The sequence below is a fragment of the Corythoichthys intestinalis genome, chromosome 16 (assembly GCF_030265065.1).
Source record: "Corythoichthys intestinalis isolate RoL2023-P3 chromosome 16, ASM3026506v1, whole genome shotgun sequence".
NCBI lineage: Eukaryota > Metazoa > Chordata > Actinopteri > Syngnathiformes > Syngnathidae > Corythoichthys > Corythoichthys intestinalis.
In genome coordinates, this window is record NC_080410.1 from 20,727,448 (window position 1) to 20,754,562 (window position 27,115).

At 38.0% G+C, this 27,115-nt stretch overlaps 1 protein-coding gene across 9 annotated transcripts in view; it reads left to right on the plus strand.

Annotated features, from left to right (window-relative positions):
* Positions 1-22,161, plus strand: part of LOC130904772 (protein phosphatase 1 regulatory subunit 29) — a 137,834-nt gene extending 115,673 nt beyond the window's left edge. For 7 of the 9 annotated variants that reach the window (XM_057817775.1, XM_057817774.1, XM_057817772.1 and 4 more), the window contains 2 exons: positions 10,527-11,163; positions 11,255-22,161. In XM_057817775.1, the coding sequence (XP_057673758.1) occupies positions 10,825-11,163; positions 11,255-13,738 (2,823 nt within the window). In that variant the 5' untranslated portion in view covers positions 10,527-10,824 and the 3' untranslated portion in view covers positions 13,739-22,161. The other 2 variants (XM_057817779.1, XM_057817780.1) reach the window with 2 other exon arrangements.
* The last annotated feature ends 4,954 nt before the right edge of the window (positions 22,162-27,115 follow it).

Sequence of the window (27,115 nt, forward strand, 5' to 3'; positions counted from 1 at the left end):
CTAGGGTTGTTCCGATCATGTTTTTTTGCTCCCGTTCCGATCCCGATCGTTTTAGTTTGAGTATCTGCCGATCCCGATATTTCCCGATCCAATTGCTTTTTTTTTTTTTGCTCCCGATTCAATTCCAATCATTCCTGATAATTTTTCCCGATCATATACATTTTGGCAATGCATTAAGAAAAAAATGACTAAAACTCGGACGAATATATACATTCAACATACAGTACATAAGTACTGTATTTGTTTATTGTGACAATAAATCCTCAAGATGGCATTTACATTATTAACATTCTTTCGGTGAGAGGGATCCACGGATAGAAGGACTTGTGACTTTGTATATTGTGACTAAATATTGCAATCTAGTGTATTTGTTGAGCTTTAGGTAAATGATACTGCAGCCATTCAACGCAAATGCATGATGGGAAGTGGAACCATGACTGTGCGTAGTGCTACCAATTGATATATCCTCTCTGCATTGGGAAATAAAATAAGGTGTTAAGACAAAAATCAATTGCTACCTTGCTTCCCCACATTGCTTCCCATGATATTTCTAATAGTAGGGAGAAAGATTGTAAGGCTATAATCTATTAAAAAAAGGCTCCAAATGCTGCCAAAATTCACCCTACTCATTTTATGCTGCCTTTTATTCCTCTATATAGGTAAAACGGCGCCATTATAGATTGAGCGCGACAATGCGTGAGTGGGTTGTGCAACGCATGCATTAATTGCGTTAAATATTTTAACGTGATACATCTTCAAAAAAATTAACTACCGCCGTTATTGGGATAAATTTGATAACCCTACCTTAAGCCTACACTAAAGATTCTGGATGAGTGTAACATACTATGTCTGTAACATTAAATACAATTAGAAAACAATTTAATTAAAATATATATATATATATATATATATATATATATATATATATATATATATATATATATATATATATATATTGAAAAAAGGCATGGCCAATATTTTTTTGCCGATTCCGATACTTTGAAAATGATGTGATCGGACATCTCTAGAATTCACCAAAAAAATGGGGCGGTCCCTATTAACAGAGAAACATGAAGGATCACTGTTTATAACAAAACAATTGATCATTTCCTTACCTTCTTTTGTGAATATCCACATGGGGAATCGCATCCAAAGATTTTATGTTTTCATGATTTTGAAGATAAATAAGAAATGGGAAACTTTAAGGAGATACAGTTTTAATATTCAAATCCTTTGCCGAATATATTAGGCATGTCATAAAAATTAAACTTTAAGATTACCTACCACTGGTGAATACATTACCAAATGGGTTGCACTATACAAGTAAGTGCTCTTACTGAAGAGCAATTTGAGAGGCAAAAAGAAGTGACTCTTTCTGATGATTTGAGCCAAATTAGCTGGCTCGGTGCAAAAAAGGGATGGCATACTTGTCACAAAGCCATCTCTCTCTGTTAGAAGTGGAATTATTCTATCATATTTTATCAGTATCCAAATTACAAATATGCTTTGGTGAAAACACTCATTCAAATATCTCTAAAAGCCTTCTGCTTTGTGAAGCAGTTTTCGTAGTTCCACTGAATAAAGCAAATGAAAGTCAATCGCTAGAGTGTCAAACCAGATGGCAGAGAATAAAATTAATAGCAGACACCCAGAGCTGTCCTGCCCAAAGCATCAGTGGGTGTGGACATCAATCGTAAATAGTGTATCAAGCTCATTTTATCAAGCTTGATTTGTTACTCTTTAAAACAAAAAGTCATTAGGAAATAACTGTGGTGGATGCTAAGAGTCAGTTGTTAAATGTATTTACTTTGCCAGGTTTTTGGCTTTGGTTTGTTTTATTACTTCAATGCCGTGAATCCTGTGTCTTAATTTGTGTTTTGTTCATTTTCAAATCAATGCACCAAGATGCTGGCAGTGTTGACGCCTGGGGAAATGTCAGTGTGCCGTGAGCCGTATTTAAACACCCACAAAGAAACTCTGAATCATCTCCAAAGAGCCTTATGGAAAAAAAAAAAAAATTTGAAAAGCAAGTTTCATTAATTAGAGCATCGAGTCGAATCCAGCATAACAAGTGAAATTACAGTACGACTTGATCTTGTGATTTTGATGGAAAGATGCAAATTTGCTGTTTTAGTCACACACGTCTCCCTTTGTTTTTGCATTGCAATTTGACAAGCAAATCCAATTTGATACTCAGGTGACATAACTCAAGGTGAATGCATCATAGTTTACGCAACTAACGACGAGATGGTTACTATAAATACAATTCACATTTGGGCTGATAGCAGCCCTGCTCTCGCAGACGTGTTGATAGAGAATACAATATATGGACACATTCCAATTTCAACACCTGTCACAGTCAATTTCCGAGGGACTTCATTACTATGCAGGAAGGAGAATGTCATCATTGTGGCTAATGAAGTTGAAAGCAAGCTCCGATTTGATGTAAATGCCAAAAATATTCAATACTATTGGCAGCACTCTTAATTGGCAATGCTAATTATACAGTATGTGTGACAATCAATGAAAAGAAAAAATGTGTGAAAAAAGTTTGTGATGAAAAGGCCAACTTTCAATAATGATGCCCACTGTTCACAGTATTAGGAACACACGTCCAGTCTAATTAGATTTACTAGGCTCTCTGGTAAAAATAGATTTTTTGCGTCTTTGAGACCATCACATTAATTTCTGTGTACAAATCCATACATGGGGTAATTCCTCTGCTAAACTCACTCCAATTCATTTAGGATTAGGGTTTGTTTAATTTTTTAAAAAAGATAACCAGCGGTAGTAACGTGAAATGTGAAGGAATGGAAGACAAGACTTTGTTTTATGGCTGTAACAATCACAGAGGCATAAAACTAGATAGAGGTGATTGTGACTAAAGAGTGATGGCCGATGTGGGCTGACAACCAATTAAGTTGCCAAGTACAACAGTCTGACAGCTAGAAGTGCAAGTAGTCGTTAGTCGAACACTAAGCACTGACTGTTGTCACAAGGCCTATAAATGCTTTTATATATACAAAAAAAGGTTGTTGAATAGAGGGTGGAAATGTGCCAGTGAGCTACTTTGGTGCACCATCTGTTCATCTTATCCAAGATTTTTACCACTTTGGCTGCAGTGACCTGCTTAGAATACTAGCTTGCTAGCTAATGGAATAAAATTCATTTGTGCGCAGAGGCTATTTTTTCCAAAAACTTGAGATGTTTTGACTAGTTTTGCAGATTCTACAGCTCTGAAGAAAAACTAACCTGTATTGATTTTGTATCATTTCAATACTTGTTAGAAATGAATTGATGTCATGAGTGTTAGGCTACCATACCTTGAAGTGACCAAAATCAGATTATATTGCCATTAACTGAATCAAACGAGGACTGTGTGATTAGCTGGCAACCCAGGGTGCCCTGCCTCCTGACTAGGCATGTGCCAGTATGAGATTCTTACGGTATGATAACCTCAACCAAAATTATCACGGTTTCACGGTATCACGGTATTGCAATTACGGCTTTAAATATGTTACTTTGAGATATCTGGGAGAAAAAAAAAATTCCATTGAACAGATTTTTTTTTTTTCAAAACATATTAGCGAATTGGAACATAAGTATAATGTTAATTTTTTTTTTTTTTTAAATAACATTCTACATAAAAATAAATAATAATAAACCCACAGCTACAACTCAACATTATTATTATCAGTACAAAAATAATTGAATTATTTTATTTATGTTTAGATCATACACACACTCTCTTCCCCAACACAAACAGTTGTCAAAGAGAAAAAAAAAACACCACATGTTTGACCACCACTAGACACACTGAACAGGCTGGAGTTAACTCTCGTAGCTGGTGGGCAATGTTCATGATAATGTTTACTAACCTTTAATTTTGTATAAATGCAAACTCATATTGAAGGTACAGTGATCCCTCGCTACTTCTCGCTTAAAACCTCAGTCCATCGCAGATTTCTTTTAATTAAAAAAAAAAAAAAATACAGATGAGCATTCCTGAGCGGATTGCGTAGTCTTACCATCCCTCCCACTCCCTGCTCTTTGTTGGTCAGGCAGTGCGCTGGAGTTGCTTATTAAAGTTAATGATGATTGACAGACATTTAATGTTTGATCTTGCCACAGACGCCTGGAAGCTGAAGCCTCAAAGCGCCGCATGTGTCAATCATCATTTAAGTTGTTAAACAGTTGCTGGGGCAACTCATTGTGTGTAAGTGAGCAGCTTGAGCGGATTTGAGTGGACTCGCAATGAAGCATTTAATAAAGACAAGCATTTTTAATTTTTATCCTTGTTTAAAAATAATTCGGTGGGACAGTAATATTTTTCAAACTTATAATTATTCCATTTGAAGTGCTTAAAAAAATTAAAAACATTTATATATATATATATATATATATATATATATATATATATATATATATATATATATATTTTTTTTTTTTTTTTTTTTTTAATTTAATTATACTTTGGGGAAAAAAAGTGAAAAAACATGTCTCCAATGCTAAATCTGAATAAATTCATTGAACACACACACACACACAAAACTTTTTTTTTTTTTTTTTTTTTTTTTTTTTGGGGTGGGGTGCAACTTTGCGGTTTTTCACTTATCATGGCGGGTTTTGGTCCCCATTAACCACGAAAAACGAGGGATCTCTGTATTGCCTCCTAAGCAGCCACCCTCTGCAAACATGTTTTACATATTGGTTAGCCTTCCTCCTCTAAACCGCGGCCATCTGTAACTTTTCCATAGCCGAAGTATTCCCATACTAGCGATGTCGTTTTTGTCGATGGGGGGGGCTTCAGGAGTTTCACCTCCTCCAGCCATCGTGTAGCACAATTGACTCACTGACACTGAGCAACAACCGGTGTGGGAGGGTTGAGCCTTGCAGCTGTAAGTGAGGGATTTCTCCTTGCAATTTTTGGACATTAAAAATAGCTAATACCGTAGAGACGGTATGACAGAAAATTTTGTGCGGGTTTGAAACTGTGATGTTTTCATACGATGATATACCTTGAAACCGGTAATCGGCACATGTCTACTCCTGACTATTGTCAACTGGGTATGCGCCATTGTATCATTATATCTCTAGTATATGATGATGAATGAATGAATGAATGAATGAATGAATTAATTAATTGAATGACATTCTTTGAATAAGATCTGTCACATATCACCTGATATTTTAAATTTTGATGTACAATACGTCACATTTGTTTGTGATTTTAAATTTTAAATGAACTGATGCAAAACTGATGTCAGTTTGAATTGCTCAGGTAAAATAGCTTGAATTCGGCATGGACGGATGAGTGCAATGCAGGGGACAATGAAGTGTTAGAGCTAATAGCTACAGCATTTGAGGTGATGAAAGAATTCAAAGGCAAAGTGAGCGATCCTCCCGGGGCAGCTGGCTTGACTTCCATCTTTCCGACTGGAGGCTGAACAAACTAAATTAGATTTAAGGAGCCAAAATACAGGTACTCCAATCAGCGAAACGCTCAGGGATCTTTAACATGTATGTTTTGCAATGAGCTGAATAACGTGCTGGGATAAACCAAGCTGTCAGCTTCTTGAACTGCGGCTGCTTATGACGTATTACGTTATTGTTCTTCAGCGCATGCGTGTCACATTTGCTCATTCCATGGTGTGACTTGATCTTCTGAGCATGCATTTAAATTTAGGACCACTATTGACAGAAAATTAAAGGAAGGTTCTGAAAGGCCACACAAAATGATCGGTGAAAAATCTGATTTCTGCAATAAGACCTACGATGTAATCGTAGTCTATTTCTCCGGTGTTTTCATTGCCCTATATTACTAATTATGTAATCACATCCTCAAACCATGATCGCATGCGGTACTTCCTGCCTTCCCAGTGTGGACCTTCTGATTTTATATAGGGCACCAAATTAGATCATGCCTCAAATAAACCTCACACAATTAAAAATGGTGTACTCTGTTGAAATACGTATTTTAATGCGCTAAATGGAGAATAGTGTTATAATTAAAAATAACAATTTGACAAAAGATGTTCAATTGACAAAAGGAACATCTAATGATTGAATTAAAAAAAAAACTTCTGCAGATAACATCTAAATGTTCTAAACTTCTTTTATTTCTGGTGTACTGACCACAATAATGTTTCTAGGTAAGTCGTGGAGTTTGCCTATACCCTAATGAATTGTGATGTCCACCCAAAACAAAACAGTATAAAATAGATACATGACCTGATTTTTTAAGGACTTGTGTTCCGCTCACATGATCTAATGAGCTCTGACTTAAGTAGTATAATTGTTGTCTTCGTTACAGTGCTGCATGTGGATTAAATTTTAATGGAATCATCCACTTCTTATTATTTGTTGTAAGCATTTCTTGCAATAGTTAGTAGATTACAAAGGAAGATGGGCACCTCCAGGGAGAGTGGACTGGAATAGACATGAAGGAGTTCATCCTCTGTTGCATCAGGATTTGGAGCACAAAGAGGAAAAAAGTGGTCTGTTCCACAGAGTGAAAGACAGAGGGGTATTTGATGTGATGATAAAGGAAATTAAGAGGCCAGCAAAAGAAGAATGTTGGATGAAAGTGATGGAACATGAAAGTATGTAAGATAAAGCATTCTACATGTAGAAGCTTTAATTGAGGAAACAATATAGGACGGAAAGTGCGAAAATTGTGTGATGTATGCTATATGAAATACAGTATGCTTCCACTAGCCGTTGAACCAGCTAGTGGGCAATTTATATCATGATGCAACAGGCTGCTAATCCTCTACTTATGTAAACACTTGACTGCTATTGAAATGAAATGCAGATGGTTTACACTGCTTGTGTTTCGCCTGGAAACAAAGAATGACTGAGGGGAGACAATGTGCTCTCATTTTTGGAATGATTATTGCCACTGAGTCCATTGCTCTGTGGCCTGAGGTGCAATTGGCAGGAGAACGTGTAGATGCCAAACAAAGCTGAAATGACCTCATTGCGTTAGACGGAAGCATGAAGGGGAGGGGTTGAGTTAGTATGGATGCAGTAAAAGATTGGCATAAACAATCGTGGTGATGAAACCATCCAGTACAAATAGGGAGAAAGGCAGATCTATACATTGGTATTTCCTATATCCTCTTAGATGAGTGTAAGGTTATTGCATTCTTCTATATGATGTACTTACTGCACGCATAGAGCAGAAAATATTGAAAAACAAATTCTGAGGCTCAGGCATTTGTCACATGCGAAATCAATGCTGAACATTGTCCATTTCTTTTCCATCAAAGCAAAATATATTTAAGAACGCTGTACTGAGAACGGAATGTGGGCTATGTTGTTTATGAGTGTTTCTCACAGTCAAAATTTTATAGTTCAAATCTGTGGGTTGCGTGTTCTGCTTATGCATATTTGAGCTTTCTCCTGGTACCACATTCTGAAAACATGCAGTTTAGTTTATTGAAAAAATAAACAATTACTAATAGTGTTTGCAGGATGTCACTTTGAATGGTATTTTTGTCTAAATGTGCCCTGCAACTGACAAAGATTCCGAATTTGCACCGCATAAGTAAGTTGGGATACAATCTAGCTCACCTGTGACCTTGAAAAAGAGGAACAATAGAAAATTTAGGGAGGGAAGATTCATATAAGATCCTGTGTATATCCAATGCATAATGCCAATGTCTTTTTATGCCGATTCTCTTTGTTTTAATGTGTAAAATCAGTGTAATAGCTGCCAATTGTCAGTTAACCCTTTAACACCGAACGTTGCTCTCATTTGAAAGTATGGAAGTTGACGTCCACACCTGTTTTTATTTGAAGTCAATCAACCAAGTAAAACGGGAGATAATGTCTTTTGAGTTTTAGTTTTATTGCATTTATAAATATGCATTAAAACGCTGCACGGGCCATGTGTTTACATATTTCCATCATTTCTGGTCCTTTTTCAAAACTGAAAGCAGCACAAAAGACTACATATCCCAAGAGTCGTTGTGATGTCAAGAAGGACGAACCTAATGTGAACATTTTTAATAAATTGCTGAGCGAGGCCAACCAAGGAAAAGGAGGCATGCGAAGCAAGCAACGGCCGGTTGGATTGAGTGAGCGACTTTGAAACGTACAGAATGAATCGAAAACTAAATTTAGCGCAAGCTAATGCATTATTTTATTAACTCAAGGAAGAGGATGAGCCGTATTTGTCGTTGTTTTCCTTGGATGAGTCGGTGTTTTGGCGAGTAGAAGTGACAGCAGCGCGCTAACGGCGGAAGAGTAGGCTCTGTGACGTAGCTCCGTGACCTATTCAAGAACAAACTTTATTGAGTGCGCAAAAAAAAGAAAACAAAAAAAAAACTGAACTACTTGTCAATATTCCTGAAAATACTTTTTTTCAATGTTATATATAGCCTACTGTGTTTTTTTCTTCACTATGAATCTTTTCAATTTTTATATAGATGTGTGTTCGAGAAGCTTGATTACATGTACATATATTCTTTTGATAAGGTGATGGGTACAATACCTAACTCCACAAAGAGATATCCTCCAAACCCTTTTGTGTTAGATGATATATATATATTTTTTCCTCACTATTTTGCACTGTAGAGAGGGGAGAACAAGTATTTGATACACTACTAATGGGTTTTCCCATTGGCAGTGTATCAAATACTTGTTCTCCACACTCTATATAACCTGTTTTGACCATAGTATGTGCAAAGGCCAAAAACTCCTATGACCATACCTGCTGTTTGTGTTGAATTGTCAAACTATTAAATCTTATATTTTTTTCTATTGAATGTTTATCCTAACAAGTTGAATAAAAATTATCAAGCTACAAAATGGTTGGTCGAGCATGTTTGGTTGTCAATAGGGCCATCAACATTACAAATTTTGAAAAAAGATTTAAAAAAAATTTTTTTGTCTTTTTGGGTCCAAAATGTTGATTATAATTGGTCAGTGAAGAAAACAACAGTTTGGACATGAAGTTCAAGGTGTCCTGAAAAAAGGGACCCAACCTGGCCATTGTGAACAATTTTTTCTTTAAAATATAAAGGCAACATCAAAGGCATGCAAATTCGGACAAAATAGGCTTAGGTGTTAAAGGGTTAAACTCATTGGCTGCCATTGATACCGACAGACGTCCAACCCATTCGTAGTGGACAAACAAATGTTAATTTGCTGTCACCCTCCAGTTCAAACGGATTGGACATCTACAAGTGATGCACTCATTTCAACAGAATGAAAAGAACCACATGACTGTTAGCTTTGTGTTAGTTTCAGGGCTCCGGAGTGGCTAGTCAATTCAGCCGAATTCGCATGCCAGTAAAAAACAACATATGCACACATGAAAATCATCGATGACCCATGCAAACGAATAGTGTTGGCTATGTTTTCTGGATAAAAGTATTTAAACTTATTATTGCATGTCAATAATTGCATTATGAACAGCAACATTTGTAATCCAGAACTTTTAAAGAGGAAGAGGCTGGAGTGATATGACGTTGTTGTTTTTTTCACCGCTGATTTTTTATGTCGTAGCCAGCAGCAAGTAACCAGTTTATATTGTTCCTCGTTTTTCATAGGGAATTTGTGGAAACTTTCCTTTGCCCATTTCTTTTTTCTGTTTCCACAGCCTCTAAATGCACATTTCACCATGTTGCCGTTAGTTTGGCGGACTGTTGCTGCATTCGAGAAAGTTGGGAAGTCGGAGTTTTCAACCTCTGATCTGGAAAAATATCAGTGGAACGCCTCCACTATTTGATCGCTTACGAGAAGACAGGTTTGCTGGAGGTCAAAATGTCTTGTGATGGTCAAAATAAAAAAAACAACTTGTCGCGATCAGCCATCTTTGCTGTTTACTTTAGCTTGGAACACTTTGAGGTCGCAACTTGTACCCTCCGAGCGGGATAAGTCCGACTTCCCATCTTCCTTGAATGCAGCGTGAGCACGAGTGGCCGAAGCACTCCTCTCTGTTGTAGTCTTTTTCGCATCTAAAAAAATTAGTCCTGCAGAATGAAATGAATTACGGCAGTTTTTTTTATTTTTGGGGGGGAAATTGTTTTGGCCGCATGGGTGTTTTGGAACACTGGTCTGCATTTTAAATTTATTTGACTATGTTGGATCTGTTCGTAGATCTGTATTGTTTTTTATTGCCATGCTATTAACTCGTGCTGCCTAGCCACTCCAGAGCCATGAAACTAACAAATAACTTACAAACTGCACAAAATTTGTTAAAATCAACTCCACCAACTAATTAATCCCCCGCTAACTTGAAGGTTAAGCCTAATGTCAAAAATTCTGAACTTCCACTTTAATTTAATTTTGGATGGTGATCATAATCTTTCTACACTTCTGGCTGGAAGGGATTACTTCCTGAATTTCATTGATTATTTCAACATCATAGGAAGTTGCACATAGATAAAGTGACACAGAGACAGCCCTTCTCACAGAGACAATACAATTTTACTGAAAATCCTTTAAAAATGAACTCATGAAATATAGGTATATCCTGAATATTAATTTATTTATTTTTTGTAATCTTGTTTCCTCAGAAGTGAAGTCCACAGAAAGCATGAAGACCAGCTGTGACTACCTTCACTGCAGCCCAACAAGATATGACATAACCCGGGTGACCTGCTAATCAACCATGATAGCCCTAAAGCTGTGACTGGCATTATAAACCCTGTCTTCTATACCCAACACAGATCCTCCTCCTCCTCTTCCTCCTCTATCACAGTCCTTCCTAGGCACCTTTGCTACTCTCTTTTCTTGAACAAACACACCCTCCATTGTGCCTGTCACTGCATTTCTCTTCTTGATTAGAATAACATCCCGTTTTTCATCTTCATCATGCAGAGTCTTTCCATCACTCCGGGTTTCATTGTTATTCTCTCCTCCCTCCTAATTGCCACCCGCTTTCCAAGCGTGGTCAATGGGGACTGCTGGCTTATTGAAGGGGACAAGGGTTATGTGTGGCTGGCTATCTGCAGTCAGAACCAGCCACCGTATGAGACCATTCCTCAGCACATCAACAACACTGTCCATGATTTGAGACTCAATGAGAACAAGCTGAAAGCAGTGCACTTAAACTCCATGTACCGCTTTACCAACCTCACAGACCTCAACCTCACCAAGAATGAAATTACCTACATTGAAGATGGTGCATTTTCGGGACAAGCAAACCTTCAGGTGATCAGAAAAAATACATAAGAACAGCATAAGTCAATCTTAATGTGTTTGGCCACATTTTCATATTTGTACATAATTTTGTATTTCTTAGGTTCTTCAACTGGGCTACAACAAGCTAACCAATCTAACTGAGGGTATGATGAGAGGGCTCGGTCGCATGCAGTGCCTATTCCTCCAACACAATCTCATTGAGGTTGTTGCCAGCAATGCATTCTGGGAGTGCCCCAGTCTTAGCAGCATTGATCTGTCATCCAATAAACTTGCCCGCATCGATCCGTCAACGTTCACTGTTCTAAATCACCTAATGGTTTGTGAACTGGCAGCAAATCCATTCCATTGTGGCTGTGATCTTTACAGCTTCCTCACCTGGCTGGAATCCTTCAACAATGTCACCCACACTTATGATCGTCTCCAGTGTGAGACGCCTCGGGAGATGTTGGGTTTTCCACTACTAAGCCCCACTGCTGCCGGTCACGCTGGTCGAAACGCCAAAAATATCTTGTCCTCCCACTGCAGAGATGGAGTGATGATTCCTGGAATAACCTCTCTCCCACCAGACCTGGATGGTCCGTCTGGAATTGGTCCAGAGATGTTTGGTGGTGTGGGACCTTACCATCAGCCCAACACCTCCACATCCATAGAGAGCAGCTTCATTCCCAGCATCAAGCTCCATCAGGTCTCTTTGTCCTCAGCTTCTCTCCTTGTCCAGATTCCGAGGCCGTTCAGCAAAATGTATATATTAACACAATATAACCAAACTTTTGTGTCAGATGTTATGAATCTGAAGAACAAAAAGGAAATGATCACCCTCAACAAGCTCAAACCACACACCAATTACACTTTCTGTGTGGCATCTGTCCGTAACTCCCAACGATATAACCACACGTGCCTCCAATTTTCCACTCGTTCTCAAAATCAAAACAACATACTACCCACGCCATCAACCACAACACACTATATAATGACCATTGTGGGTTGTCTATTTGGCATGCTTATTGTTTTGGGCTTTGTCTATTACTGTTTACGTAAGAAACGCATGCATGATGAGAAGAAGAAGTCCATCTGTGTGAAGAAAACAATTCTGGAAATGCGTTATGGACCGGAGGTGGCTGCAGCAGTTGCAAAGGATCCAGCAGCCGCCCACAAGCTTCAGGAACACTCCAGAGAACACCACCAATATCACCACCACCATGGAGGCAAGCTTCCTATGTCTACATCCTCTAGCTCTGGAATGCTTCATTCAGCAAACACTAGTTCCTCCAGACTTTCCTCTATTCCACAAGTGGAAAAAATGGCCACTGCCTTCTCAGAGGCCATGACAAGCAAAGGAAACTATATGGATATCAGAAGTGGAGGGGCAGGGATTGAGAGGCTCACTGGAGATGGAGGACATGTAGGTAGGAGGGGGGAAGACTTAAGGGATGATGATGGAACAGATGTTGGAGATGATTCAGATGATGATGGACATGGTTCTGCATCAGAGATCTCAACTATCGCCATGGAGGTGGACAAAGTCAACCAGATCATAAACAACTGCATTGACGCACTGAAACTGGATGCAGCAGCTGTTGCAACTTCGGGCTCCACCCCAAATCCTACACCATCCTCCAATCCTACCTCCCCACCCCCAAACAGCACCTCTGCTCTTACCCGGGGCTTAATAACACTTTCTCAAGGGATGAACGAATCTTGCCAAGTCAACAAAATTCCACCTCCGCCACCCCTCCCTGCTTTGAATACTCCGCTTTCTGAGCGCCCAGGGATCAGTGGTGGTGGATTCGTTGTTACTCCTCCCTACAGACCACCTCCACCGGCCAATGCTGTACGCCCCATTCAGCGGCAAATGAGTGCTGATGCAGCTGTGGTGATTGTAAATGCTGTCAAGAAACAGAGCAGTACTGCCTCATGTGGTTCTGTGGGTCGGGAAAGAGAACATGGAGGGGCCCGCGTCTATAGCCTCGATGTTTCAGAGCCAAGAAGTCCAGATGCCTGCAATCAGCAACAGCAGTACCAAGACCGTGCAAGTCCTGTGGGCTGTGGGGAACCCCTGGAAAGACTGCCGTTAGTGGGAAGTATGAGCTGCACTGGAGGGGGTGGTGGTGGTTGCGACAGTGGTGGTGTTGGTGCCCAACATCAAGAAAACCAAAATCCACACCATTACCATCAGCAGCAACAGCAGCAGTTGGAGGTGCAGCAGGACTACCACTGCTCAGAACACCGCCACTCCGTCCCAGCTCTTTACTATGACGGCTCCCATCAGGGGTCCCCAGCTCAGAGGGTTTCCTTCCTAAAGCCACTGTCACGCTCCCGAAAAGATGCAGCATCTTACTCCCAGCTATCTCCAGCTCGCCACCATTCCAGTTACTCTGGCTACTCCTCCAGCCCAGAGTACTCCTCAGAAAGCACATTGAGGATCTGGGAGCGCTTCCGCCCCTACCGTAAAGGCCAGCGTGACGAGGCCTGTTATGTAACAGCTGGTAATGCCCTCCGAAAAAAGGTGCAATTTGCTAAAGGTGAGGACCTGCATGACATCCTTGATTACTGGAAGGGTGTGTCAGCACAGCAAAAGCTTTGACTGGGGGACCAGTGTTAAGCATTTTGAGGAAAAGAATTTTGTTTACTTCTGGTTCTACAGTGCCCTTTCAGGGCTAGAGAAACTTCTTAAAGGGAAGAAATGTGTTGGACACAGTTTTGCCTTGTATTTTTTTGGCATGCTCAGTGTTAGAGTACTGTGTTTAAAGCACAGACTGTGAAACTGTGCCTGGGATACCTGGGATATAACTCACTATGGTCTTTTTTTTCACACTTCATTGTAGCACTGTTTCTGGATTATTTTAACAACTGTTCAGTCTAATAATATTTCTGCGGTCACACTTTGTGATCTTTTAGACTGTACCTACTGAGTGCCATGGTTTTCCAAGAGAGGTAATTCTGGTATAATTTTGATCTGAAGGAAGGTTGCTCTCACAACCATCAAAATTTCTGTCTGAGTCAAATTCCAGCTAGCCTCCTCCATCTTTTAATACCATAAGGAATAGACACTGTATATTAACATTATAACAGCAGCATCCACTCGTGAAGAAGTAAAATAAATGGCAATGTGAATTGGAGACTGCAGCAAAATGTCCTAATTTATAAATGTTACGCTTTAATGAATGATCTATAAAGATCTTTTATTAGGTTTTGGTGAGAACTGATGTGAAGGAAGGCCGGATGAGGCAATTTGAAGGAAATATGATTTAAGCAAATTCCACGTAACAGGAACACTTTAAAAAGATCAAAATACATTCCACACCCTTTGATATTTTAATTGAATAAATAACAAAGTGATAAAATCCCTCTCCAATTTACTGCCAACATTTCTTTTTTGTTGTGGTTAATATTTGCCATCTCATGACAGGCATGTTTGCCTGCACCTGAACACTCACAAGTAGTAATTTTGTGTGTGTGGGTGTGTGCGTGTGTGCGGCATGCTCGATGTAAGTAGGTGTCAGTATACCTTGTCAGATTTTATCATCTATGCCCAAATTGATTTTATTGAATACTTGTGAATGCCATCCTATAAATGACTGGGTTTGTATAATTCCTTCACATTGGAAAGCTGGATGAATGCAAAAACAACACTAGCATTGCCACTTTATTTTCCAGACATACGTGTATGCCATGAAAATTTTTTCTCAAGCCTAGTACCTCTTTCTATAACAGCCAGGATCATGTTTATACTTATTTTCCTTCACTCCAACTTTTCCATTGCAACAATCAGAATGGAAGTTCCAATCTGCCTACTTAAACTGCTGTGAAACATTAACATGCTTTGACTATTTTTCCTACCCTTAAATGTGAAAACTTAAGTGATCCTTGCCTCACATTTGTATTTAGGGCTATACTGAAAACAAATGTTCCAGAGGCATTTCTAAATTCAGGTCTCACTAGACATTAAATCAATGTGCGATATTCATTGCACACAACTACTCACTGTCCTGCTACCACGTGTTGATTGTATATAGGAGTTGAAAGGGCGTATGCTTGAGATAGCTTTAACCGTGAGCTTATGTTAGCATAAAGTATAAAAGTATAGCTGTTCTTGATTTTCTGTGTACCTCCATTTGGTTCTTAGCTATCCACTTTTTTTTTTTTTTTTTTCATTTTACGGCTTCTTTCTTTAGCCTGTTCTCACAGGAATAGTAGTAGTACAAGTACAAGTAAAGATTGACATTTGACTTTTTATTGCTTCTTTTATTTGGTAAAATAAATAGATTAACCGTCAATTATTATTATAAATACAATACATTCCAATTTACAGTCTCCAATGTTTGACTAAGCAGGAGAAAATTTTGTTGGTGGTAACTAATATTTTGCATAATAACAACATATACCGTATTTTTCGGACTACCAGTCGCACCTGAGTATAAGTCGCACCAGCCATAAAATGCCCAATGAAGAGGAAAAAATATATATAAGTTGCACCAGAGTATAAGTCGCATTTTTGGGGGACATTTACTTAAAATCCAACACAAAGAACAGATATGTCATCTTGAAAGGCAATTTAATATATAAATACAATAGTGAACAACATGCTTAAATAAGTGTAGAGTGCATGAAAAACGAAATGCGAATATTCTGTCCTCACCAGGACGCTACGGCTCGGTCCTGGCTATACAGCGAGCTAAACTCCCAAATGACGATGCAGGACGTCCGTATAATTTGCTGAATCAATTTCGTCCTCGATACCAAACAGCGTACATACGTAAATAAATGATAATTAGGTGCTATTACAGCAATGACACAAACAGTTAGCATGCGTTCGCTAGCATTAGCACATCGCTCAAACAACCACACAACTGGCTCTAAGTGTCCGATCGCGTGTGGAAAAAACACAACAACAACAGAAAAGATGATACATACAGGCATTGCCTCTGTAGAGATATTTTAGAAGCATAAGCAATGAACCTGTAGGTTCGCAGCTGTGTTTCTCTCTCGCTAACTTACCCACTCACTCAAAGCTGCGTGGCTGTCAGTCTTCTTCTGGCGTGTGAGCGCTCTTTTTCGCGTAAACAAGTGCGAGTGCGCCCCCACATGGGCGTGAAAGCGCCAAAAACTAAAAGCATGCATTTCAATATATAAAAGTCAATAATAATAATAATAATAAAATAATTTTATTTATACAATTGAACACACATTGCCAAAGGCAGAACGCGAACGTGGCTATAGCTATTAAGAATTATTCAGATAACTAAAGCATAAAGAACATGCTAACAAGTTTACCAAACCATCAGTGTCACTCCAAAACACCAAAATAACATGTGAAATGATATCATAATGTGTTAATAATTTCACACATAAGTCGCTCCTGAGTATAAGTCGCACCCCCAGCCAAACAATGAAAGAAACTGCGACTTATAGTCCGAAAAACATGGTAATGATTTTCTGTAATATTTTCATGATATCATATCGCTGTTTTTGCACCACTTGCCGATTGAAGACATGCAGGTACAGCTAGGGTGAAAGTTTGGATTTTGTGTTATGCTGCACACCTTCTTCAAGAAATTATGGAAAATGTTCACTTTCTGATCTTCAACCATGTAAAAATGTATCCCAACTTCTGTGATTCAAAGCCAATTGTTCACCCTTCGGTGTGCTGGACTGCCAAAACAACTAGAGAAGAGAACTTTCAGTGCTGTTATACCAACCAGAATAACTTAATCACTCTCGTCAGGATTGAGATTTATTTGAACTGCCATTAATCACATTTCCAATTGCTGATGTTATGTCGACTTTTCTGTTTTAATCAAAATGTGAAATTCTTATATTGATGGATTGGATATGAGAGTTAAAGTGTTCTTCTGCTCAATGATTTCCAAATTCAAATATTAGACTGATAGGTTTTCATATTTAATGATGTTGAAAGCTTGTGATCTGTATCTGTAAACCAGTGCTTTTGCTCAAATGAAGCCTATTTTTGATCAGAAAAGAAATTATAGTGTTTTTCATCAGTGAAATACTTGCAAAAGCATGGCACATGAAAGCATTGATGTCAAAAATACATAACATGTTCATAAGTATCCTGTTAAGCTCCAAATGTATTTTTTTTTTTGCGCTAATTTGTTCATGCTCTCTAATATTTAAAGGAAATTCAATTACTGAAAATAAGCCATTAATGTGGTATATACTAAATTAAAGGGACTAATTACTGAGGTACAAATATGACAATTATAAAATTATACTGCAAATATAAGTTTCGCTTTATTTTGAAATAACTGGGGGGGGGGCATCAAAAGCAAACAACAGGCAGCTTGAGAATACACAGTTTTGGAGACTGGTAGTTAAAATTGTAAGTAACCAGAAAATAATTTGGTAAATGGTGCTACACTCGTCTAGCGCCTTTCCAACTTTAGGGCCATCAAAGCGCTTTACACTGTATCCTCACCTACCTACTGGTGACACAGCTCCGGGAGCAATGTGGGGTTCAGTATCTTGTGGCGGGAGAATCAAACGCACAACCTCTGAGTTGGGGAACGACTACACTACCACTGTTTGATTAAATTGTCTATAATCAGCAAGTCATACATAGTTTTAAAAAGTGAAATACAGTGGATCTTTGAAGGGTTTTCTTTTATTTTCACTTTATACTATCCACACTCCTCAGCAGCAAGTAGTTCAGAATGACTCACACTTACTAAACCAACAGCAGTAATTTATTGAAAGAAAAATCTAAAGAGCAAGATCTTTGGAAAGAGCAAAGCAATATGAGGATGTCTTCAGCCCAATGCAGCAATATAAAGAGTTAATACGTATTAATGTGGTATTCAGACATGGCCCACACTAACCCAGTTGAATTCTGAAGAGAAACAACACCATGTTTAAATTAGAATGCACACATAGCACAAAGACTTGGTGGCTAATGGTGCTTTAAATGAATAAAAAGCAGCCCCAGCTTTAAAGCCTTAAAGAACACTTTACAGTGCTTTTTCTTGGAGGCAGATATTAATTAGGCCTGACGGGAAATCATTTCATTTTTCATCCCTTTGTTGACTATTTATTGAACTATATATTGAGTGTGTCTAGTTTAATGCATTTCAGTCAAAAGCATCTATTTTTTGTTGTTGCTGAAGTTTTACTTCTGAGTCCAGACAAATGGCTTTACTAATTTCTTGGTCACTCTTCACACTAGACAGTGAAAACGCTTCCCACGCGTCATCCCAATCTGCCAAACACTTCATGGCAGATAAGAAAACAAAGTATTGAAATGAACGGCCTTCATTAGTACTGCATGTCTTGTGTGAAAAATAATTCATGTGAATGTCAGACATTGTCAAAGTCACAAATGTGTTTTTACTGTGACGTTAAAATAGTGGATTTTTTTGAGCAGAAGAGCATTTACTGTAAATTGATAATGACCAGCCCCTGACAAATGTATTTTTCACTCTTGAAAAAATATATTGCTTTACTCGTTCATGACACAAAAATAAACATGTGTTTAGAGTTTGGTTTCCAAAGGAGGACATAAGGACTTGAAAAATCTGTGAAATATGTTAATTTTGTATACATAAAAAAAAAACATGTAAAAATACTCTATAGATGTTTTATACTAAGCCTGAGCTCTTGTTTGTGTGTTTATTTTTAATTTTTTTTAAAGAAAAATGTATTTCTGATCTGCAACGATTTTTTTTTTTTTTTGTGAGGGTGCTTGGACTTTGAAAACATGCAGTGATATATGTTATTTCAGATTAAGAGTAAATAAAGCTTATTTATTATGCTGCACAGAAGAAAGTTGTATATTTGCATGATTCTATGTACTCGTGGGAGACAAAAAATATATATTGTTGTGTAAAATGAGTGACCGTTCAATGAAACAAAAACAAATAGGGGCTGTACGTATAAGCGTTTCTTTGGTTTTGTTTTTGGCTATTTTACTTGTTGCTCTCTGGAATTGTTAATATTTACGTTGCTACTTTAATTATTTTTTTTCTTAAGCAGAAATGTATGAAACCGACCCGGTTTGTTGACAAACTGTCCTGCGAAACCGCAAATTTGTAATTCTTAAAATTTGATCTTTGGCTTAAGGGGTTGCACGCATGTTTTTTTTATTTTATTATGTTTATAAAACAGATTATGGACAGCTTCAAAGGTCATATTTTTTTCATATAAGTATGTTAATTTACAGAGTGGCACAGTGGATGAATGGGTAGCAGGATGCCTCATAGTTCTGAGCTCAAGGGATCAATCCCAGTCATTGGAACACTCCAAATTCTTCGTGGGTGTGCTTCTGAGCGTGGAAGTTTGTGTGTTCTGCCATTATTTGGCAACCATTCAGGGGTGTACACAGCCTCCAGCAGAAGGTCAGCCGGGATAGGCTCCAGCACCCCTACAACCTTAGGATCAGTGGTACGGAAGATGGATGAAAGAATATCAATTTACTAATACAATAAGTTTTCTGCATCAAAAACATAATGTTCTAATACTCACAATTTAATCTGAAACCATTAGCATCAGCTGCTTCTGCATCCATCTACTCACTTTGGGCTACAACACAAGTTTACGGTCCTCATCAGCTACAGTAATGTTAAATGGCCACTTGGAGGAAATCACAAATGTTATTTGTCTATTTATTGAATATAATTATTTGTATTATTTTCTCCCCGGTACTAAATATTGCCTTCAATCCACACCGAAGCAAACTTAAAGTCTATTAAACCAATGTAAATAAAAACAAAAACCATATAGAGATGATAGGGACTGGAAATAAAGGGAATTACATTTTATGTATTGTAGAGTGACTCGTGATTATTAATTTTTAACAAATGGGTGTAAAATAACGTGTTGGATATACAGTAAATAAGAATCTATGAAATGTTATCCTTCACAAAACTATGAAAAGTGAGAGCTAATAATTGCATATTGATTCATGGGAAGGGAACCATATGCACTCCTGAAATTCCAAATTCAATCAAATTATTTGTGGGTAAATCATTTCCTCATTGTATTTGAGCTCGCTGGCTTGTCTCGTTGAACAATGCTGACCTTTGAACTATCCAATGACCCCCCCACCCCCTTTTTTTTTATTTTTTTGTAATATTTTAGCGACAGATTAACTCTTCTTCAGTATGATTTAAACAGAGCAACAACAAAAAAGATTGTGAATTATAAAGTTCGATGGAGCTCACTGCTATTTTTTTCATTGTGTGTGTGTCTGTAGAATAGCAGCAGACAAAAATAGACCTCTCACTGGTGAGCTATTTTTAGAACACGCTTGCAGGCAATTTGGTCCTTGGGGAGGCTACCTGGTTCCTGCGGGCACCCTTTTGGTGACCTCTGCTTTGAAAAATCTGAAACATGAATGAAAATGAAAATACATTACTTGTAAACTCGTCAACCCTTGTACAGTGAGGAAAATAAGTATTTGAACACCCTGCAATTTTGCAATTTCGTCCACTTAGAAATGATGGGCGGGTTTGAAATTTTCATTGTAGGTGCTTGTCCACTGTGAGAGACAGTATAAAGAAAAAAATTTCATAAATAACAGTGTATGATTTTTTTAACTATTTGTATTATACTGCTGAAATTAAGTATTTGAACAGCTGTCTATTAGCTAGTATTGTGAGCTTCAAAGACCTGTTAGTTGCCTTTAAAAGTTCAGATGAATAAGTGAAGTGGAGGTAGACTTTTTGAGTATGACTTTTTGACCTGTTTAAGGCGGTTAGCTGCATATAAACACGTGTCCACACATGTCAGGACTCCAATTACTAACATGGTCAAGACCAAAGAGCTGTCCAAAGAAACCAGAGAGAGAATTGGAGACCTCTAAAATGCTTGAAAGTGTTACAGGGCAAATGCCAAGCAGCTTGATGATATAAGATCCACTTTTTGAGCAATTATTAGAAAATGGAAGAAGCCAAACATGACTGTCAATCTCCCTTGGACTGGGGCTCCATGCTAGATTTACCATGTAGGGTCTCGGTGATCCTAAGAATGGTGAGGAATCAGCCAAGAACTACACAGGAGGAGCTGGCCAATGACCCGAAAGGAGAAGGTCCACCATTTCCAAGGTTACTGTTGGTAATACACTAAGACGTCCCCTGCATAAAACCTGCACATGTCCTGGCCCATTTTAAGTTTGCCAGTGATCATTTGGATGATCCAGAGGAGTCATGGGAGAAAGTCATGTTGAACGTTTTGGTCTTAACTCCACTCATAGTGTTTGGAGGAAGAATGGTGTTATGGTAAATGGTGTTATACTTATATAGCGCTTTTCCACCTTTCAAGGCGCTCAAAGTGCTTTACACTACATCGCCATCTACCTACTGGTGACACAGCACCAGGAGCAATGTGGGGTTCAGTATCTTGCTCAAGGATACTTAGGCGAGTTCATCAGGGCAGAAAATTTAACCCACAACCTCTGGGTCAGGGGGCAACTACTCTACCACTGAGCCACGTCATCCCCGAAGATGAAGAAGAATGATTAGGACCATCCCAAGAACACCATCCCCACTGTGAAGCATGGGGATGGTAGCATCATGCTTTGGGGGTGTTTTTCTGCACATAGGACTGGACAACTGCGCTGTATTAAACGAGAGGATGACCAGGGCCATGTATTGTGAGATTTTGGGGAATAACCTCCTCCCCTCAGTTAGAGGATTGAAAATGGGTCTTGAATGGGTCTTTCAACATGACAATGACCAGAAGCAGACAACCTGAATTACCAAGAAGTAGCTTTATAAAAAGCATACCAAAGTTCTGGAAGGGCCTAGCCAGTCTCCAGATCCAAACCCAATAGAAAATCTTTGGAGCAAGCTCAAACTCCATGTTTCTCAGTGACAGCCCAGAAACCTCATTGATCTAGAGAATATCTGTTTCGAGCAGGGGTGCAAAATCCCTGCTGTAGTCAGTTCAAACCTGGTGAAAGGTTACAGGAAAGGTTTGACCTGTTTAATTGTAATCAAAGGCCACTGTACCAAATATTGATATGATTTTCTCAGTTGTTCAAATACTTATTTGAAGTGTATAATAGAAATACTGTAAATTGTTTTTTTTTTTTTTAAATCATACACTATGATTTCTAGATTTTTTTTTAGATTGTATCTCACAGTGGACTAGCACCTACCATGAACATTTCAAACACCCCATCATTTCTAAGTGGGAGAACTTGCAAAATCGCAGGGTGTTCAAATACTTATTTTCCTCACTGTAAGACTTACTTTCTCTTAAAAAAAAAAAAAATAATAATAATAATAAAATAAAATGAAATAGAAACATGGCGCCATCATAGTCATTGGATACTGAAATTCGTCGAAAACACATTACCAATAATGCATTGAGGAAAAAAGGAAATATCTAAGACTTTTTTTTTTTTTTTTTTGCACTCGATTGCACTTGATTATCAAATATGAATTTGGAGTCAGGGAAAATTTAACCTGTAATATTTTACAACTTATTCCATAGAGATGATGTGTTCATTAATGAAATAGTGTCTTATTAAAATGCCCCTGTCAGTTTTATACATACAATATAAATTGGCCTTTATGTCCTCACCTTGTTTGGAATGGGGAAATGCCTCTATTGGCTACTTGACTTGTCAATGTGGCCATTTTGCGTCTGGCATCCAATTTGTAGAGTCATCTTTTAATTGGAGGAGACTGTACAATAATCATACGAGCCAGGCATTTATTAATACTGGGACCCATTTTAAAAGTCAGAAATGATATTTCTTTTACCTCCCGAATTGTGCAATTTATTTAAATGTCCCGCTGGAGTAAGTGCAGACATCGGTGCCCAACAATTCAGATTAATTCTGCTTGTTATGATCCCAGATTCCATTTGATGGGATATGGGATATTTATCTTAAACTCAACCCGATTGTGATGAATTGCATTGTAAAGCTATACTGTGACTGAAATCTCATAAACTTTTTAAATTATGTTATCAGAGTAAAAAATGGCATATCCTTCAGTCTTATTGTTGATGCTCAAATGGATCGATTATATCATTACTTCCTTTTTTCCCCCCTGTGGAATGAGTCATTCCAGCATTGTGTCATGTCTTCTTTACAAAAGAATATAAGTAGTGAAGGGCCAAAGTCCATGTTATTCAGCCATAATTTATTAGAAAACTAAGGACATGTTATAATTTGTGTTTTTAATTTCCAAACATGCATAGTATAGCTGTTATACAGTAAGGGAACCATAAGAATAAAATACTATACTTTGGCAATTTATTGGGCTGTTTTGGGTTCGGGATTAGCTGCGTTTGTTGGCAAGTAAGAATAAGTGCATAGTAGGTGAAGTTTTATCACCATCTGTGTGATCTGTCAAGTGGCCCAATTTATTTTGAATAGCGGCATTGAACAAGGCTTTAGCACATTTTGTTTTGTTTTGTTTTGTTTTTTTAATCAAAAAAATCAAATTATTTGATATAAGGGTCTTTCAACTTCATATTTTTTACTATTAATATATTTAATTCAATGCATTATCTATGAGTCGCACAAAAGACAAAAGGTTGTTGGTTGTACAGTACATGTGCAAAATGTGCATTTTGCTTTAATATATTTGTTGCTTATAAATGACATGTTCCCTTTGCAATTTCTGTACAAAAGATCTATTTCTATATTTGCAATAAATTTGTAATTAAAATCAATCTTTGGAGTTTTTGCCTTAAAGAAAGCTTCCCTTAATACTGTAGTGACAATGTATGAGCCGCCTCACATTTGACATCATTCATTAATTAATGCCTGGAAATATCTTTTATGCATGAATTCAATTAAAATTCATCGCATAGTTGCTGTTGCTGCTGCTGCAGCATAGTGACAGAAGCTTTACATAGGTACATTATATCACAGTGACTCAATATAATAGGACTGACAACATAATTAATAGTGGTGCAGTAGTATCTTTTTTTAAAGAGCTGCGCAAGCTTAGTCGTTTTTGCAAGATTTAGTTCTGGCACATAGAGTAATCTGGTTTGTCTCCATGTTATGGGTGATTTCTCATTATTACAATTTAACCGTATGATTCTAAAGTTCTTTTAACACTACAATGACAGTTAAGAATGCTAATTAGTATGATACGTGACGACTAGCCTTGAACACTTCGCACCCACACTTCCCTATATGCACTGTCAAATGAGGATTTCATTAAAGGGAACCACGGACAAAAAGACATGTAGTTCTTAAAAGATAAATGGTAGTATTAGTTACACTAATTTGATATTAAAACCTCTCTTCATGTTTTTGTTTTAATAAAATTTGTAAGGATGATCATCGACCTGGACAGTGCTTTTACGTGACGAAAATAAGGTAAGACGTCATTATACGCCATTAGACGTTTCAGTAGAGGTAAACTGCATCAACATTTTCGTGTGCTGTTATGTACGGGCTGCCAGCAAACTGCTGTGTTTCACTGTATACCCTAATGATATGTAAAGCACACGACAACCCTGGATGCTAACCAGCTCCATAAAAATATTGGAATATGTTGGCTCACACAATAGTTTACCGTAAAGATCTGCAAACATTTTTTGACATCACTCTCCTGCTCCGTCACTAGAGGAGAGCGCTCTCACTAGCGAACTTGACACAGGTATATAACGCTACTCATCTCAGCCTGTCTTTCCTGTTCTTTTTGCTTTTGCTGCTTGTTTTGTGAAATATCGACAGGGCTGTCCTTCTCATTAATATTCCGCTCGGGTTCAAACTGGAAGGACAGAAATAACGACATGTTTACAGTATGTAGTTAAAGAGTGGAAGTCCGGCAGCGTACCTATGTGACGTCACCGTCCTTTGATGTCAACAACAACGGCGAGCTACTAGTTCATTTTTGGGTTTAAAATTTTACAAATTGTATCAAAACGAAAACATTAAGAAGGGTTTTAATATCAAATTATTATAACTCATACTAACATTTATCTTTTAAGAATGACATGTCTTTCTATCCATGGTACCCTTTAATTGCTTGGTGGTTGACATACAGTGGCATGCTTATGAGACATATTGAAATTAATGGTCCTGATTTACGTATGGCATCAGAATCTAGACCAGCTAGGTTCTGCGCCAAGAAAATGGGCATTTTAAACCAGGCTTGGGTAATTTCATGGAAAGGCGCTTTGATGAACACAAACACTGGTGACTCCTTCACACCAATAAGCAGGTTTCTTGAAAATTAACAGCAGAGGAGCAAAGGAACAGGTTTGTTATAAAGGAACCTGTGTTTTAAATGACCTATTATATCTTGAAACCTCTAGGTTCCATGCGTGTTCGTTTTTGTAAAAGGACTCCAATAACAATGACATGTACAAAGTCAACAATTTATTGCCCTAGGTTCCTGACAGAGGAGTCTATACAGTATGCTGGGTCTGAGAGCTACCTGTCCTATCCCTACACAGATCAGTGTCAACTGACCAAGACTATCTGACTTGCAAGTGCTATTATCATTGTTAGAAGCTGAGGACAGACTTAAGTTCTTGTGATTGGTTGACTGTCCATGGAATTCCTGGCCAGTTTTGCCAGATAGGGAGAATGTTGTTCGAGGTTTCTGTTGTCGGCTTGGCCCGATTGCTGGGCACCCCCGCATTATCCTCCGACCTGATGAACGGTGCCCTTTGCTCTCATCTTCTCCTCAGGCACGCTCAAAGAATGTCGAATGTCCTCCAGATGGCATGTTGTCTGTTGCTGCTTTTGCTCTTCTGGTATCAATCAAGCCCCCTGTTGAAAGCAGCAGTATCAACTTTTTTATAGCTGATGCATTTTATTGTTTTGTTACTTTTAAATGTTAATACCACTTATTAAATATTACTTCCCTTTAGTTATTACAATGTTTTGTAACAATTATGAGTGAAAGTAATTGAATTTTGCTTGCAAAGGTCTTTATTCACGTTTAATGAATAAAACACTTCAAGGTCTACATCAAATGTCAGCTCGCCTGCGTATCTGCCTGCCTGCACCTCGTGAGCACATGTGAATGATCAGCAATCTACCTTACAATGAAACTGTAAAATTAAAAATTAAAATAAAAATAGAAAAAGAAACTTTAAAATGTAGTCAGCGTGTCTGAAAGGACACATTCAATTTCCATAAAAGTTACTGCACTGACTGTATTTTCCTGCTGCTATTTTGCAATGATTTAAAGGGTGCAGAGTTCTGGCATACTATAACATTCATAGAAAATGTCCCTTTCAAACAAAATCCTGCTTAATTCTTGCGAGAGCAGGCTTCCTGATGCTATGCAATTGAATTATTCATGCACCAAGGGCTTCAACTACTTGTAAAGTGACAGATTGGTGGATTTCCTTCACCAACACACATGCACGTACACACAGCTGGCTATTTTGGCTCTCAGTAAAAACCTTTCCATGGTCTAGAGTCTAGACACAATTTCACTATCACAGTTAGGAATTCAAAGAAAGATATGATGAGTCATTAAAGCGACAGATCTACCTAAGTCACAGTTCCGCTGAGAGTTGGATGTTTAAGTTTAATGTTAGAAAACGCTTTGTTCAGTGTACAATTTTAATTTGTAGGCTGACAGAACAAGAGGGGATGCATGAGGTGGTGACAGCCTTGGATCTTGCTCTGTGACCTTTTTTTTGTGTGGTGCTCCGACTAACAAAAGAGACAAAAAGGGTGATACCCTGCTCGAGTCCCTAGTGAATGGGTTTTAACGCATGGGGCTTGGCTGAGTAAAAGAGTTTAGTGTTGAGGCTATAATTTACTTTTTACACTGTAAATATAGTAGTTAATTTTTATATAGAGGTTTGGAGTGGCCATCTTCCTTACATACAGGCAAATGATAGATAGTGTCTCATTCCTTGGGCTAACAAGACCCTCATCTTGCAAAACTCTCACTATTTTCAAATGAAAGTGCTGTTTCTTTAAGGCCTGCCAGGGCTGGAAGGATGATGCTGTCTGCATGCCCCACTTTCGCAACCTGACAGAGGAGGAGTGATTAAAGATGAATGCATCATC